General features: G+C 41.1%; 1 protein-coding gene across 2 annotated transcripts in view; it reads right to left on the bottom strand.

Annotated features, from left to right (window-relative positions):
• LOC124060140 (arf-GAP with coiled-coil, ANK repeat and PH domain-containing protein 2-like) overlaps positions 1-18,293 on the bottom strand; it is a 47,952-nt gene that overhangs the window by 11,675 nt on the left and 17,984 nt on the right. For both annotated transcript variants that reach the window (XM_046390724.1, XM_046390725.1), the window contains exons 6-16: positions 17,285-17,468; positions 14,239-14,283; positions 14,059-14,154; positions 9,585-9,659; positions 3,163-3,275; positions 2,649-2,700; positions 2,113-2,213; positions 1,844-1,949; positions 1,363-1,571; positions 362-431; positions 62-156 (exon numbers count right to left, since the gene is read on the bottom strand). In XM_046390724.1, the coding sequence (XP_046246680.1) occupies positions 62-156; positions 362-431; positions 1,363-1,571; positions 1,844-1,949; positions 2,113-2,213; positions 2,649-2,700; positions 3,163-3,275; positions 9,585-9,659; positions 14,059-14,154; positions 14,239-14,283; positions 17,285-17,468 (1,146 nt within the window). The remainder of the gene's footprint in view (positions 1-61; positions 157-361; positions 432-1,362; positions 1,572-1,843; positions 1,950-2,112; positions 2,214-2,648; positions 2,701-3,162; positions 3,276-9,584; positions 9,660-14,058; positions 14,155-14,238; positions 14,284-17,284; positions 17,469-18,293) is intronic.

The raw sequence follows: 18,293 nt of genomic DNA, 5'->3' as shown, positions 1-18,293 counted from the left end.
TTGCAGAATTTAAAGCTACTCTGGTCTGAAAACAGCAATATGTTTTCCTCCAGTTGTGTACCTTGGATCTCCCGGATGCGGTTTCCTGGCTCCAAGCTCCTCTCGCCGAGCCTCATAGATTTGGTTGATCACTCCATTTCCCAGTTCACACATCAACTGTTAAAAGTGTGCAATAAAGTAAGTAATGAAAAACACACTTGGATCATCAACCGGGCAGTGAAATGCGCCACTCGGCTTCAGCTAAACCTTCTATAGTGATTGCCAAGCGTAGAGGGATACACAAGAAAACAGATAAAGAGAAAATAAAAGTAATTGATTAAAAGTGTTTGGACATTCATGTCATCAGATCTTCCTCTCTCACCTTTAGTAGTTCTGGCTCCCATGTATCCAAAGTCAAAGAGCGAACCTTCGAGAAATGCACTCCCAGACTCCTTCAGATAAAAAAAAAATAAGAAAAAGAAAAAAAGAATTTTACAAGTTCAAGGACATAACTCATTATGCTTTCATTGTAAAAAGCACAAAAGGCTAAGAGCTGGATAGTCTTGAAGATCATTACACTTTTCAATACACGTGAGTGTAGTTTAGGTTTTACCCACAAGGTGGAAATCAGGGTCTGCATATTCATGGGCTTCATGTAGAGAATGTAGCTTCAGGTAAACAGTCTCTAGAGAGCTCTATGCAATTCTATAACTAGAGGGAAAGTGCCAGAGATTTACAGAAGTGGCGGAGTCTAATCTATGAAACTAAATGCATTTAAATTTCTGGACCCTCTCTGTTTAGGCAATCACACTGAAGATCTGTTACTTTTTTAGGCAAGGAAGATAACTTGAAACCCAGGAGATTATTGTTTTCTAAGAATGACATGGCGATTAACCAGAACACAAATAAGAATTGGAACCGAACGCTAATTTAATATTTTAACCCAGTAAGAAACTAAACGTCGTCACATCGCCCCCTCAAAGGCTGGTAGTTCATAACAGTTAGTTTACATTCCATAAATGTGGACCAACCCTTCCCACCAAACATTCACACAACACTCACAGCCTCTGATGGAAGAGATTTCCATTCCTCAGCCAGCATGCAATGACTACCTTCAATCTTTTCCAGTTTTCACTGAGCCAAAATGAACTGTGTTTCAGCAATATATTAATCAAATGTACTACGCCCTCAGTTTCCCAGTTTCCTCAGTTTCAGTTCATCCTAAATTTTCATAGCACGTTAAGGTATAACTTAGACTCCTTATTTTCCTTTGTGATCCCCCATCCTTATTTTTAGCTTGATATTTTATTTATCCTGCCAAGGCTCTTTATTATGGCAGGTCCTGTTATGATGACTCGCTTATGAAAAACCATAGTGCTTTACCTGTGGATTCCAGAGCACTGTATACAGAGGGTGATGCCTAGATTGATGCTGGCCCAGCGGGGGTCCGGTTGGCCACAGTCGCAGCAGCTGGTGTTGCCTGGGATGACCAGAACCTTCTGCAGGGCGCTCTCTCCTTTCAATGTTCTCTCCTTTGGCTCTCCACCAGAGTCGAGGCTTCCTGTCGATGTGGACGACTTCCTGTCCAGCTTCTGACATGAGAGAGACGGAAGAATTCACAGACATCCCGAAGGATGGTAACGATTTATTAAGACAGGATGGGATGGAAAGAAATTAAATTGAAATTAGAAAAAATGAAAACTGAGTAGCTGAATGTAAACAGAGTATAGAAAACTGGTGTTGTACAAATAAACACAGATTAATTAAAGTTTCAACTCATTATTTATTTATTTACTTGTTTATCTAAAGTATACGTGAATCCCTTCAGCTATCCGCTCAGTGTCTGGGTGTTTGTGTGTTTTACCTCGCCGTCATCTCCCTTGTCGCGGAAGGCGGAGGCGATGCTGTTCTGGACGGCTTTGATCCAGGCCTGCCGCAGCTTCTCTGAGTCTGCCTGCATCATACAGCTCCTGTTGGGACACAGGAGCATCACATAACTGCTGCCTGCTGAATGTGTGTGTGTGTGTGGTAGTCGGTGGGTACACTGCTACTCCGCCCTTCCATCTTTAGCAACATATTGCAGTGCTCATTAGGCTGACAGGGAGAGATGTTTGACTGATGACTAAAACTTACTTGGTGGGTGACACCACTTCGAAACAGAAGCGACGCTCTATGTCCTCACAGTGTTTGACTGTACATAGTCTCAGGTCCTCCACAACCACTGTGGGGTTGTCCTGAGGGGACACAACAGCAGATTTGGTTATAACATGGCAAAAGCTGTTGCTCACTTCCCTCTCAAAAGCAGTTATATATCTAGCAAAATATTTGGCTTAAAATAAATGAAGCTCAATATTTTTTTAGTGTTATACAATCTAAATAAATTTATATGTCTTTACACGGGCGAAAATGTAAATTATAAAGTTTAGAAATCGGGCATGAAGTGATTTCTCCTGTATTTATTAAGCTGTATGAGGCTACATCTGCTACAATTACACACAGAAACACATCTGCGGTTTGTCCTGTGCTGAATGTGTGTTTTTAATTGCCTACCACAGCTCTTAAATGAAGCTACGGCATCCTGTTAAAAATACATGGGGAGCTATTTGTGCTGGAAGTCAAACACATGCATATTTGATGGTGGTCAGGGTGCAGGGAGTAACCTGACGTACCTTGAATTTCTTCTGGTAAACTAGCTGATTGTTCTGGATGGAGAACCAACGCCTGTAAGGAGATCACGAGAAAAACAAAGTCACATGCAGGTGCCAGTGACGCTCTTAAAATCACACGCTTTGACATAATTTTAGTTTGGATGAGAGCAGTGGCAATGCCTCGAGACAGAGCTGATGTGTAGACATTTTTATCCTGAAGGTCAGTGGCTCGGTTTGTGTTCAAACAGAGCACATTTATTCTCCATTTTTGGGGGAAAAAAAAAACAAAAAACAATTTGCAGAATTCAAAGTCAGTCCGCAAGTCACACTTGCTTCTTAACAGTGTTTTAATTCATGAAATCTTTAAAAGCTACATTATGAAGACTTGCTGAGGTAAATTAAATTGTAAAGTGCCTTTAATGTCTTTATTCTACATCCTGTTGGCAGTGCTTGACCTCCTAAATCTACAATCAGCCCACAAGAGCTAATTTTGCACGTACTCCTAAAGATGCTAACTGAACTGCGTCTGTCGTACCTATTCCACGTCTTGAAGGCATTGCTGGCCCTCTTAAAGAGATAACCCTCCATAGCGATGCCATTGTCTGCATCCACATTGCACTCCAGCTTGGTGTCGTCATTCGAGAAGTCCTGAACAAAAGACACAAGAGAAAAAGACGGAAAGGAAGTGAGAGTGTCAGAGTAAAGGAGGGAAGAACAAAGAGAAAAGACAGAGAATGAATACAAAAGATGGCAACATTAAAATAAAATATTCATTGTTTTCATTGGGGATTTTTTCCCCTGGTGTAGACTGACTCTGCTCTTTTCCCAGAGGAACAAAATGAGTCTCACTTGAGCTAAGTGACCTTGTATAAAGCGGCACGGCACAGCTGCAGCTCACACCAGCCTGAACGCTGTGTCACACCAAGAACCACACGAGACAGAGACACCAGCTGTAGCTTATGCTTACAGAGTAATAATCCATTAAAATGTATTGCCTCACAGAGAAGGTTACATATACTGTAGATCTGACAAAAAACTGGAAGACCTCCACTGTGGAGCTGCAGCCCTACTGTTTTACTTTGTGTCTTCTGCTTCATCCACATCTCCCACATCTGTCTCTTGTTTGAAAGGGCGAAACATAGCAGACAAAGTAAATGGTTAAACTCAGCATAAACATTCTTCCTTATTAATGCTATACCCACACACAAATTAAAGCAATGAATTAAGGTGGCTGTAAAACTTTGAGAAATAAAGAAATCTGCACTGACGAATGGCACTGTAAGGTTTGCATATATCTGTTTATTTAGTTACGTGATGGTGATTAGTGAACGAGTTATTGTCTCACACTGGGCTGTGGCCAGTCTAGCTTTAACTACCTGAGCTACTGCCACACTTTGCTAACATCCTCCCAGCTTTCTCAGCTTCGAGTGACATTGAACACTGTGTGTCTGTCTGTGTGTGTGTCCTTGTGGAGTCAATTTACTTTGAGTGTCACCATCTCCACAACCAATTACAGCTTGATGTCTGTTAGCTGTGGAATCATCTTCTCTGTCGTCCTTCTAGAAACATCCAGAGACTTTTTTGGAGAGAGACCAGTCTGATTCACCTCGTCCACCCCCATTATGAAACGGAGTAGAATTGGTGCTCTGATCGAAACAACTGTATGATCTCATAAAAATCGACTGAGGTCTAGTTTTGAGAACAGTATTTACTATACGCAGAGAGAGGTCAACTTGGTGGAGTGAAAAAGCCTCGTTCAAGTATAGAACTAAAAGTCATTTTTTCTTTTCCATCTTATCAGTTGTCAGACTTAGTTTAGCACAAACCTTTAAATGTTTAAGGTAAAATCAACCTCGCACAGTCACCACTGCTTAAAAAGCACAAACTGCTGGCATGTGACCAAACATTCGCTACAGAATGAACAAAAAATTACCAGACAAACCAAAGTAGAGTGAAGTGAGTGGAAAAGATCTCAGTCATTCAGCAGGTGGTGACAATGATGACCACTTCCTGTTTATTTCCTGAAAAGCCCTCATGCTAAACATGCACACAAGAGATGACAAAACAAATCCACAAAAATTCCACAAATTCTTATTCTTCAGTTGAGGAAACTAGAAAGAGGTTGAGAGATTTTCCATCTTCACAATATTGTTCTGTCTTTATTTACTTTATGATGGGATATTTGAAGTACTTTATTTTAAACCCATCCTACTGATCTGATTTTTCTCTTAGCACTCTCCAAAACGTAGACATTTACACATACGTGTATGCTTTAGTAACTTAGTTAGTAGTAACTTAGTTAAGTTCTCTTAACTTTACTAACTAGTCTGGCACGTGTGCTTGAGTACAGATCAGATCCATCAACAACAACAACTTAAAATCTATACGTTGCAGATGTCCAAAATGAAGACGTCCCCCATATACTGACACGCTGACAGTCTGGTTTGGTGTGGACACATCATCACTTCTCTCAGTTTTCATTTACTTCTCATGTGGGACTGTAAACTGTGTGTGGACGTGGCCTCTCATTGCCTGGGTCTGTAAATGTAACCTGAGCAAAAGCTTCAGCTAAACCCCTCTACCCCGTGATACCGCAGCGTATCGGACGGATACACACACCCACACATACACAGAGGCAAAAACTATTTTCCAGCATGACAAACACTGGGACAACTGAGGTTATTTTGGGTGCACAAGTGGAACAAACTGTGACTGTATTAAGCTTCTGAACAGAAAGACAATGGAAAGTGCTTGTCCAAGCATTCAACAAACCGCCTTTTCCTACAGGTGGAACCAAATTAAACTGATACAACTACAGAATAACATACTCATTTAGGCTAACAATGGATAAGTGAATTATTCACACAAATGTAAATGCATAAAATGCAGAAGACCACCCATAATTCAGCTTAGTCCGGGGGAAAACATGACACCAACACTGATCTATTTGATGCATGCACTCTCACACACAAGCATAAATATCCACATAACCATAAACAATCCCTACTTAAGATCAAGGCCAAAGAATGAGACACATACAGTGCACAGCTGCCGTCACGTGAAAGCCTTCCAGGTTCTCCTGTTTCAACTATGGGTTGAGAAATTTCTCTGACCGCTTGGGACTGGGAAACAATTTTCAATCCTGCTACATACACTAAAAACAAGAATTAGTCAAACTTTAAGTAATGCGGCCCATCCTGAAATATTTTCTGTTTGGTTTATATCTAATGAGCAAACTAGTGAATATCAACAGCAAAGCAACAAACCACTCACTTCAAACCAGCAACCACAGTTCACTTAGGGAGGCGTCGGCACCAACAAAATACACATGATGCACAATGTTTCAAGACACATCAGCACAGATGCATGTGTAACACTCAAATGAGGAAACGGACGAAGGTGCAAACATCTACACAAACACTGCAATCCAGTCTCTTTGCGTGTGCGGGAAAGCAGAAGAGATGGAACACAGGGGGCAGGTGGGGTTACAAAACGGAAGTCGATGCGGTGTTTCTACGTACAGAGGTCGACCTCCAAGCGCAAAAGATGCGGTAGTCTGGTAAAGAGTGGAGCTCAGTCACCTCCTAAATATCACACACAGCAAGAGAACGGCACACAGAGAGAAGAAATATGTATTTCCTTACACTAAAGAACAAACTAAAGAAGCACAAACAGAAGCACACACAATTACTATAAATAGTTACAGGGTCACTGTCACGTGCACAGACACACACTCTAACTCAACCTCCTTCCATTAGGTGCACTCACCAGATACCAAACGTAATGAAAACGGCTGAAAATCTTCATTTTTCACCAGTTTTATGGAGTGTGTGTGTGTGCGTGTTAGTGTTTCGCTTCGAGGCTGATGAGTCGTCACTATCTCAAAGCCTCCCTCTGTAGCATCTCAATGCTCCTGCGTCTCTGGGCAGCCCGGCCTGTGTTTTCAACAAACTCTCACCTCCTCCGCTCCTGTGGCTGTGCAAGTCTATCAAAACTCTCGTCACCGCCTCTGCTGCTCCTCCCTCGTGTGCAAAGTGAAGGTCACCTGCCTGGATGTGTGTGTGTGTGTGTGTGTGTGTGTGTGTGTGTGCGTGCGTGTGTGACTATTGAGTTTGAATACTCAAGTGGGCCATGCAGAAGAGCTCGGGCATCAAACATTTATACTGACTTCACCCTAACAGACGTGCATTCAGCTTTTCCCCTCGCTTGTGAGTGTGTAAAGTAAGTAACCAGTCCTTTAAGCAAACTAAATGTCAGATATGTTGAGCCTTTAAAATTGTAACACCACGACCGGTTCAAAAGCAATGGCATATATTTTGTTTCTTTTAGGGCTGCAACTAAAAACTACAGATTATTTTCATTATGCATTAAACTACCGATTATTTCCACAATTATTCAATTAATAGTTTAGTGTGTAAAATCCAGAGCCCAAAGTGAAGTCATCATCGTCATCATCATCATTGTTTCTCTAGTAGTTCAACCATTTATGATCATAAATGACAAACTGACAAACATAAATGAACTGACTAATCTTTGCAGCTCTTGTTTCTTCATGAGTTAAGGCAGGAAAATCTTCAAGTCAGCCACCTGTCTGTCTCTGCCGCAGGAATACGGCGACAAAGTCAGGCTCTGTGGTCACAGTGCTGCTGCTGAGTAATGCACACAGTCACACAGGAGGCACACTAACAACAACCTCATCCCCTTCAACTCTCAGGAGGATGGACCGTTTCATCAGCACAGTGATGATGGAAAAGGTTTATGAGCAAGCGAAAACAATGCGGACAGAAATGAAAAGGCACACAAAACACATCATCAGTCATAAAGAGGGCAATAAGTAAAGGCTACAGTGTCAAATGGCGAACAATTCACCAGTTACTTTACAAGACTTCTGGCTTTCAAAACTCACTTCCTGGCTCAGGTATAAGTGAAACATTCAGAGTTTAACAACACCAACGGCATGCCCAACCTTCACAGTTTTTCAATTACTATATGATATGGACGGCACCACAAGTAAACAAACTGCATCACCAAAGCTACTACAATGGAAAGAAGGGGGCGTAAGTAACCTGCAACCTAGTGAAATACATCTATCTATCTATCTATATATACATATGTATCTATATATACATACCAGAGTGTAGCCTCTGTAAGGTGATCTCGGATCATCTTAACAGTGAATCTTGCTTTTGCATTTCCTTTTCACTGCACTTACAGAAGGTCACACTCCTACTGAACACTACAAGCAGGCTTCACTTCATTCAACCGTGACACCTTTGAGAAATAACTGAAAAGAAATGTGATTAAGAGCGCCCTTCCTGACTAAATTAAACCAATACCAAACACCCTTTGCGGAAACTCACGCGCAATAAGGAACAATTGTATCAAAATAGTATGTATTAGTTGGATTAACGAATTGAGGGTGACCACATACGTAACAGCAAAAGACACAAGGACACTGAAATCTATTAAATGGCTATCACACTGTGCATGTTGCCAGTTTAACTTCACGAGGAGCAAGCTCACTCGTCTCTCCAATGACGTGAGCTGCAGAGGTGGAGTCCAGACAGTTACAGCAAAGTGTACAGTATCTATCCAAGCATGCAGGCATGACACAGAAATGGCAGCGAGGTGGGGGGGAGAAAAAAAAAAGAAGAGCAACACGGCTTACCTGCAGAGCAGCCTGAAGTGAGTAGAAGAAGACGAGATGGGGGAGGGAAAAAGAGCAGTAGTAGAAGAAAAGAGGAGACAGCTGGTTAGGAGCATCTGTGTATAAACAACCAGACGAGAGAGAGCAGTGGGATGGAGGCAATATAAAAATAGCATCCAGATAAATTGAGGGAGGGGAGATGGAGGACTGGTGCTCAAGGTCAGCCGGAAGTTGGCAAATGTACTGTAACTGACTGAGCAAGAGGGAACAGAGAGAGGACAAGAGGAAAGCAGAAAAACGCAAGAGGGAGAAGGCAGACACACACACACACACACACACAAAATTACCATGCAACAGAGGGGACGAAAAAAGAAAGACATCTCAGAAGAAGAACACGTTACGTCACAGACAGTCAGACAAATTAACTGAGACCCAGCAAGAAACAGCTGGGTAAAAGAAAAATAACAGATGCTGTCTGGAGTTAACAATGATGTGTGATGTACAATTAAAGCAAAGGGCAATTAATCACAACCACATATTGTAACATAACCTGTGTGCTGATCTGCTGAGGGTTATTTTGTTTAGCGCTTTAGCTTTTCTTTCTTCATTTCTGCTATTGTGTCTTTACATTTTAATTTGTGTCAAAACCTCAGCTAGGCAATACATCAGAAGCCATGACTCACTCGAGATACTAGAGAGAATACCGAAACCCAACCTTGTTTGTTTGAAAATGGGTTCCTGTCGACTGTCAATAATGCATGGATGTGTGGCTGAGATCATCGGTAGGAATCACCTTACACCTGAGGGCGGAGCACTACCTCTACTCACTCAAATGACAAACGTAAAACATAGCAAACGGCTGAAATCAACTGCTTTACTACATATATGCTTGCATGGGCAATTTATTTTATGTGCAAAATTTCCTTCACTTGCAAATTATTTGTGATTTGAATTTTATTTAACCAAACAAAGTTAGGCTGCTGTGATGAGGTAAGAGCACATGATGCAGAAGATTAGCCCTGTAAGATCCCAGCTCAGTGCTCTGGGTTTACTTTTATTGGGAGGAGGCCTGAATGCAATAAAAAAGTGGTAAAGGGAACAGGATCTAAGAGCTATAAAGTTACCACACACACACACACACTAAGAGAGCGTGTGTTTAATTTTTGTTTTTTCAGGTTGTTGGACAGATGAAAGGAGGATACATTTGTGATGACTGTAACTAACAGTGTGAATGCTCTTTTAGCTTGTATGTGTTTTGTACGTTTGTGTTTAAATGTAAGCGAAGATGGGCCCTTATTATGCGAGTTTACCTTTTGCTGGATGGTGGAGTGTTTCTGCTCCATGTCCCTTTTCTCTTTGGCAGCATCCACCACCAGCTGGTCCAACTGCAAGAGACAGAACAACCGATTAGCCAAGCTTACCAAACCACCTGGTCACACAAACTTAATTCTAAACAGCAGACACAAATATTTAGGACACATTTTCTGTGTTTTTCTTTTAAGTAATGTTGTTTCCTGCCATTTCAAATGACTTCAACCCAACGTCACACATGAAACATAGTTAAAATCATATTCATTCTCATTCAAGGCAAAACTCATCACAACTTTTCTTTTCTTTTATTTATCTTACAAAACGATAACAGAAAAAGCAGGTAAAAATCTAATCATGTGTGCGCCAACGCTTCTCTACTTCCCTTTCCAATCTTGAGAGCATAAATGATTCCAGCACATACACATATTTTCTACAGGCCACACTGAGACAACACAGGCCTTTTCCTTAAAACAAAATGGGCAGTGCTGCGGAGGCTTCATCATGTGTGAAATTGGATGGGGGATGATTGATTCTCCTCATCCCTGCAAGTAACTATCACATGTAGAGAGGAAACAAAGGTCCATTTGAGCATAGAAGAAAGCAACAAATCAAAGAGGGCTTCACTGAAGTGCTGGAGGGTCAGACGGGTGATGCCAAAAATGTGCCAGTTTGCCTTACGGCAGTGAAATTCGACTCCGGATTCGACTTCTCAATAGCCTTCTGCCACACTGTGACCTCAATCAGTATGTCTTCAGCTTCTAACACAGAAATATCCGTATCTGACTATAGTCCAGGATAATACATGACAATACAAGTTTACTGTAAGTGCATGACTTTGGAGGATGTAACAGATTTATCTGCCAGGCAGAGACGGCCTCAAGTCACACTTGATCAACTTGTTTCTCATCTTTACTTTTGCTTTTTATTTTTAAAGAAGGAAAGTAACCGTGACAATATGTTTGTCAAGAAACTATTAATAGTTGTCATAGAGCCAACCCAGTTTCCTTAACTGTGCTACTGAAATCAACAACATGAAACTTGTCACCAAACAAAAAAAACAAAACAAAACTGTTTCAGACTGGTTTAACAGTTTCCGTGACCACATTAATGCATTACACGCATGAATTTCTTTGGGAGAGATAAAGGAGACAGCTGTTTGGTCATATATATTTAATGTGTGCTAAACTGAGACAATCACAAAAGATAAGATCAGAAAAAAGCAAAAGAGGAAAAAAAAATTTGACAAGCGTTATGTTCACTGCAGATTAGCTGCGTTCATCGTCTGCCTTTTCAAACCTGTGGTGGCTTTACAGGCACCAGTTACTTTACTGTAATTCATACCAATGCGTTCCAGAGAAGCCAGAGTCCTGAATGTGAGGGAAGAGGGCGGAACCAACATTTTACTTCCTTCTGATGCCGCAAAATTGTCGTTTCTTTTTAAAGTAGCTTTAAAAAGCTACAACTGACAAAATAACAATATTCTACTTATTCTCTGCTTAACTGGCTGTGTCTTTCTTCAGAAAATATATTAGTTTTTTTCTAGAAAATCTGGAAATAAAAAGAGAGAAGACAGCATGAGGGAGCCTGTTCTTTTGTTTTGTTTAGAGAGGAAAAGGCCGGACGGCAGAGCGGCAGGCTGATAACATCGGATGGGAAATGTGTTCCCCTGGTGTTTGTGTGTGCAGACCTCGACATTTTCTGTGACAGTGACTCACCCTAACTTCAGCATCTTATCTATCTTTCTATGCAGCCCCCACTGACGATTATCAACAGAGACAGTGCGCCTTCAAATGTTTCATTTGCCTTTGGTCGAACCAGTCTGAGGCATTTTGGTCCCTCTGCTTCCCGCTCACATCTGTCTTGACATGTAACTACGACGACAAGCTGCATGACTCATGGAAAAGACACAAACCACCCTTTTGAATGAACATATTCACAACAAGTCCTTAACCATGAGGCTTTGTGACACGGAAAGATGCAATCAGTTGAATATCTTATATATTTAGAAGCTGCTTAAGGGTGGAAAAATGTACCACGTTAGGCATGAATCACAAAGCGGTCATTCAAACAAATTCAAAGTAGAACTTCAGTGATTTTATATGGCTAATATATAGTCAGTAGCTCAGTCACAAACAACCATGGGAACTGTAACTGTTCTACAATTACCATGTGTAACCCAACTTCATATTTGTTTTTTTTTTAAACACAATTTTTTCTATTTATTTATTCATTATTTTGATTCCTAGAAGCTGGAATTTTCTGTTCCCAGGCAAAAACAATACTGTCTGCTTCCATCATTTCCTCTCACCAAACTTTGATCATTAACTAGGTAAAGACCAAAATGTATTTGCATCAATTTGCCGAAACGTGATCCCTTTCTCACTGGTTTTAAGCACTAAATCATATTATCAGACCTGTTGACAGCTCCTCCACACCTCCCTGCACAGCCTCTCCACCTTCTTCAGCTTCATGATGGACAGGAGAAAAGAAATAATCCACAGTCCTCTTGTCACTGCTCGGCGTCTGATCTTCTTCTCCTTTCAGTTTCGCACTGTTCCAAATTCAGCGCGAAAGGCTTACAGTCAACACAGCACTGTTATACTTCATTTGTTCATCAGCTTGAAAACAACCCTCTATCTCTTCTTCTCTCTCTCTCCACAATCCGGTTTCTAAAAAAGTCTTTTCCGCTTCCCTTTTTTCTTCACACAATCCTTGCAGTCTTTTAACAGTTGATGACTTACAGTCCATGCTTTTCCATTCTACTTCAATCACTTTTTGAGAACACTACATTCTGTCTCTTATCCCTTCCTAAAATCTGCTTTTCAAAGCAGGGCCTGCCTTCCCCTTTTTCTTTTCCCGTCACTCTTTAGTCCTTTCTGTCAATTTCTTGATAGTACCAACGTCAGATGGTTCCAACTTGAGAACATGAGGATTAGAAACCACACTCTTCCCTCCAGTCCAATTTAAAGGACCACCATCTCTTCAGATCTGGCTTCCAAAATGGTCTTGTTTTCTGTTTGATTCCTTTTCTGTCATTTTTTTTGGTTGAATCAAACATCAGAAAAACATGTTTACGAACTACTCTTGTCCTTAGAAATGCCCTCTTCTCCTCTGCTCCTCGCCATCTCCCCACTCCATGGCTGGACCCCTTCCTTCCTTGGTACTGCACCCAACGTTATGAAATGTTGTCCTTTAATTCAGCTTTTCTAATACGCTGGCCTTGAAGTTTATATTCCACAAATCTCCAGTTTCTTTGCTGTGTTCGCTCAGCTGACTCTCAACTATATGACTCTAACTATGGGAAAGCCCTTTTACAGCCCTGTGGCTGCTTTCTTCCTCATTCCTGTTCACTGAAAAAGCAGCTTCACTGTGATTATCATCTTAAAGTCCCATTTGGGCTGTCCTCTGGCTCAGAGGGAAGGCTCTGTTTATCAGAGGATGCACACAGACACACACAGAGCTCAGCTGTGACAAAAAGATAGCAGTGAAAACACACACAAAGAGAGGAGGGAGGTCATCTAGAGGTGAACGCAAAAGGTCAAAGTGTAGCTGTACTGCGCCCTAATGATGCCAACATAACGCAAAACTTTCATCCTGAGACATCACCTGAAACACGCCCCCCAAACTCTAAATGTACCGCTGAACAGGAACACCGTTTAGCTCGTCAAACAATAACCTCCTCAATAGTGTGATGCTGCACTGGTATGTAAACTTAGCTATAATTTATTCCGCTCTCTGCCAAAAATAGGTTACTGTTTGCTTATGTTACAGGAGTTTATACTGTGGGTTCTAATAATACTGCAAGTGCTGTCCAGGATGGGCTAAGTGTTTGTTTTTGAGTATTAAATTAAAATTAAAGGAAAGAAGTCAAACATAAATTGCGAGTCATCTAAATTAAATTCTTCGCTGACAAAGTTAAAGCAGAGTTCAGCTCCCGCCAAAAACAAATGAATATTAAAGTGGATACGACATAAATTTTCAAAATTATAAGAAAAAACCTGCATAGTTAAAAAACGTAATAAAACCTCTAACATATTTCTGGGTAATGTAATAAAATGGCATTAATATATCAACATATGTGATGTAACTAAAACGACTAATGGGCAATACTGAATAACAAAAGTTTAAAAATGACACAACCCCTATGATGTAATTTTGACGGCTTTTTGCAATGAGTTGAGAGACGAATCATCTGTTAAGGAAGGAGACTTTAAATTTTGCTGGTTATTTTTGTCAATTTCTGTATGTCAGTTTGTTCACCAGGTTACCTGCTAGCTTTGTCAGATTTTAAGTTTTGCATTCAAAGACTTAACGCCAAGTCTTAAATTGCATAAATCCAGTCTATTCATAAGTCTATTGCCACTGAGAAAACGGAGCACTCTTTAACAGCTGTTGAAGCTTTGTGCTGAGGTCACTGGAGAATGTCTTGATGCACACAGATACTGCTTTGTGTGTGTACAATACTGTCTGTACCTGTCCTCCAAGCAGTTTCATTAGAGGCTGTAGTTCACTGAAGAGGTCATATCCTTGGTGGAAAAACGTCAGGTGGGCGTACATGAAGGACAACATCTGTGGAAAAGACAGTGAACATTCAGAGAGCCAGTAGGGCTGCTGGAGAGATCACTTCACGTGAGACAAGCAGGCTATACTTACTGATTTCAGGATTTCCGATCTTCTCTTGGACTGTAGCACATTGATCTGCAATGAAAGAAACAGCTTTTTGTCACTGATGATTTTCAGTAATACTAAAATAAGGAACGTGATAAGGAAAACTCAAACACAAGAGGCAAGCAGCAAACACTAAACTATAAAACAAAACAAAATCTATAGAGATAATATAATATGTAAGAAAATAAAATGCACAGAGAGACATAAAGTGGCGGGGGGGTATAAAAAAAGAGTAAAAAGATAGAAAGAGTAAAAAGGCAGAAGGGGAAATGAGGTAGGATACTGGAGATGAAAGAAAAAGAACTACTTAAGAAAAAGGCAAATGAAAGAAAGCAGACAAGCGTGAAATTGGCTGAACTGAAGTCTAAAAATCACACCATTGCCCAAAGCACTGCTGGGTGCAGTACCCTGTAGTGACACCGGGGGGAGCTCCATGTCTCATGTTTAACCTAGGCCGGGATGCGGTTGTGGCCTGTCTCACCCATCATTCACATTACTCTGCTGCATCTGTGTGTGTGTGTGTGTGGCACACTCTTCCTCATCTTCAGCTAATTACTGTGTTGCTCATCTGGCCTGGGAGGTTATCTCAGGTTAATGTTGCAGAGAGGATGTAAGTTATAGCAGGCTGTAAATACTGAGGGAGATGATTAGCTGGATTCATTGTGACTGACAGGAACTAAAGGTCTGTTGTGTGACAGCAGAGACGACGACTGAGTGAAGTGAATGTTTTTGGCCACTATAGAAAGCGAGGCAGCGTCTAAATGAATTTTGACACTCTGGCTCATGCTTATGGATAATCTCGGCCCCAGTGGTTTTCCCTTTTTTGTGGTCATGAAAGCAGAGACACCACTGAGCACATTCAAATCTTCCTAGTGGCCAGCAATATTGTTTGGCTGTAGGTTGTAAGGCCATTTTCCTTGGCAACAGTAAAGACGCTTGCTGTGTTTATACACAGGCGTAACTCCCACCAAGGGAAGGAGCTCATTTTTCCATCTGCAAGCCACAGAGACTGGTGCATCACAACTTTTACAAGTCCCCTACTTCTTTCAATTATAGTCAGTTAGTAGTTTTGACAGGAGTAGCACCTCTGCCACAAGCAAAATTTATGAGCATTTGGTTGGTAATTGGTTGGTAAGCTGTGGTAATTCCACACTTGCAGGCCTGTAAAACACAAAGTTACTAGACTACTCAGGCGTGGGAAATTTCAGGTTTGTTAAGTTTTGAAGACATACAGTTCCTGTTTATAACCATGAAGTGTTAACTGTACTTCACTGGTTTGTATGACAGGTGTGATAATATGTGTTTTATATTTCCATCTCATTACATTTACATGCTGTTCTTTCAGTATTTAATGATCCAGCTCTACGTGGCACAGCAGGGTAAGAGAGACATGCTCCATTCTTAAACTGTCATGAATGTACGTCTGGTTTGCAATCTCCGTCATATATTTTCCTCTCCCTCTCCCATCTTGCATGTCACTGTGAACTGTGCACTGTATAATTAAGCAAAAATGCCACAAAAACAATCTAAAATCTGCCTCAAATGTTTCCTGCAAGCGCAGCTGCAGAAGTTAGCAGCGCTTTAAAAGTGCTGACAGAACTTCCCAAATGTGAAACTTTCAAGGAGGCCCATTTAAATCAGCTGTGCTGGCTGTTGGGCTTATAGATTTCCTATAAGCAGAGTAACAGGCAAGATAAAAACGCAACTAATTTCTCAGAGCGAGCCTTCGTTTTATGAGAGCGTTATTATGCAGTGGGCCACTGGAGCAGACTGCCAAACCTATTTTCAAACATGCTTTTTGGGTTTCTCATCTAATTTGGGAGCAAACTGTGCCCATACAGCATTGTCTGTTCCTTTGGAGTGAGATTCAATAACAGGGCTGGCAGCTGCACTATCAGAAAGCATGAAGCATTCATCTACGCTACAGCGGCCAAAAAAGAGACCAGCTGATGTATTCAATAACACATGAGCAGTTTTTACTGCGAAAGGTCAGTGTACAAGACATCTGCGCAGCTTTTAAAAAAGATCATCTATTTCCTCATGTACTTCCTCCTACTGCTTTCTTCCTCTTCTGCTAGTTCTCACAATACCTAAAAATATGAAGCATTTCTCCAGTACAGTGCTTCAAAAAACATGATGGCTCACTGGTCACAAGAACATTCTGCGATCATTTCATCAGTGGGTAAAACTCTCTATCCATCCGCTTTCTATCTATCTGTGTAGCATCTTATCCATTTAATCATTAATGTATCTGACAGGTTATTAATCTATCTATGCAAGTGTGTATAGATGTAGTATGCCAGTATGTACTGTCAAGTCACTGTTCACTCCAAGAAAAAGTCAAAAGCCACAGCGTACTTCATTTTATCTTCTTCTTCTTCAGCTAGACACTGTTGACGTTGCTACGACTAATTCAACTGCTTCCGTCTGTGTCCTGACGATGCATCTGTTCTCCTCCCTTCCCTCCCTCTGAGCCAAATCCGCCCTGATGTGGTGGACGGGAACATGACAAGTGGATGAGCTTCGCTTTGGATGTAACAGAATTAAACACAGCTGTTGCTCATTCTTCTCTGTGCCACGTCAGCATTTTCGTTAACCTGACTCAGCGTACTAAGTTTCATATCCAAATGAATGTTGGCTAGGGGCACAGAGAAACATGCTACAAGACGGTGTGCAGCTGAGCTTGTTTTTAAGCTTGTCTTTTCAAAGGTGCATGTCAGCAATCTACTGTATAGTTCTGTTGTAAACTGTGCGACTTTAGAGAAACAAATCTATTGTATCACATGCTGCAAAATGTGCAATGTGGACTAAAATGAGCCTTAACAGAGATTTTCTCTCATTTCTCTTTCATTTTAAATGCAAGTTTACAGAAATACACAGTCATGTCACTGCTACTTGAAATGTGTTGCTAGTCCACCACTTCTGGGCTTCTAACACAGCTCCCTTGAAGTACAGCCTGACTTCTTTTTTTTGTTCATTATCTGTCACTTGGGGAGCACTACACACGAAAGCCACGAGTGAGTTGATGTACCTGTAAGACATAGTCGAGGACGATGTGTCGGAAGCACTTGCGTGTGGCAGTGAGGATGTTGGTGGCCTCCTCCACCTCGTGCTGTTTGTTGCGGGGAGCCTGGGCATTCTTGATGAGCGCCGCCTCCTTTTCCTCGCTCACTTTGTCAAATTGCTTCTTGGCTTCTTTGAACTTGCGTAGGTCACTGACAAAGGAAAGGAGGGGACAGAGGTTTACAAATACAGACACATTCATTTCTATGCTTACCGTACAAATGTTTATTAGCATTTGGAAGTGGGAAATGGGAAATCAAGTTGAGGAAAAGCCTGCTACTGCATTCATTAGGATGAGAGAATAAAGGTTTTACAAATTAGTTTTTGCTGTTGAACAAAAATCTTGAGCAATAAAGATACATCTTGTTATGTAAGCTGGGTGAAAATACCCTTAGTTGGTGCAAGAAATACAGAAAGTAGTACAACGGTTTTATTTCACAATTTAGGGATGGATTTGACAAACTCGATGTCCAAGGTCAAAAAAGACATGCCCCTTGTTGTCAACACGCTTATGAGGGGAAAGGTTAAATGTTAACAAAAGCAAAGTTATCTTTGGATATGAAACAACACAGCCCTGGAAAGGCAACAGGAAGGTCAAAGGTGATTTCATAAATCTTGGTCTGCTGGAAATCCAAGAAGGTTTAAACAAAGAATTATATGCTAACACTATATGACTGTCATCTTGAGCTGTGCTTGTGTAAGCAACTGGGCAGTGCCACTTATCTTGATGAGGATCAAAACGTACTCAGTTTCTGTACCCACATATTTGTACTTTGGTGTGCTTTGTCAATGTGAGATTAATATTCGAGTGCTGCAAGCTAGCAAGTAATTATTATGGAACACGTTTCTGAGCTTTCTCTGAGAAGTATGGGTGCTGCTGATGTGAGTGTTTAGCCTTGGTATGCCTGGGGCAAAAACTGCTAATCCTTATAAAAAAAAAAAAACAGAGGGCCCCAATGTTTCCTGCACTTGTGCTT

This window comes from Scatophagus argus, chromosome 6 (genome assembly GCF_020382885.2).
Source record: "Scatophagus argus isolate fScaArg1 chromosome 6, fScaArg1.pri, whole genome shotgun sequence".
Taxonomy (NCBI): domain Eukaryota; kingdom Metazoa; phylum Chordata; class Actinopteri; family Scatophagidae; genus Scatophagus; species Scatophagus argus.
Note: the sequence above shows the minus strand (reverse complement) of the source record. Positions and strands in the feature narration are given on the sequence as shown.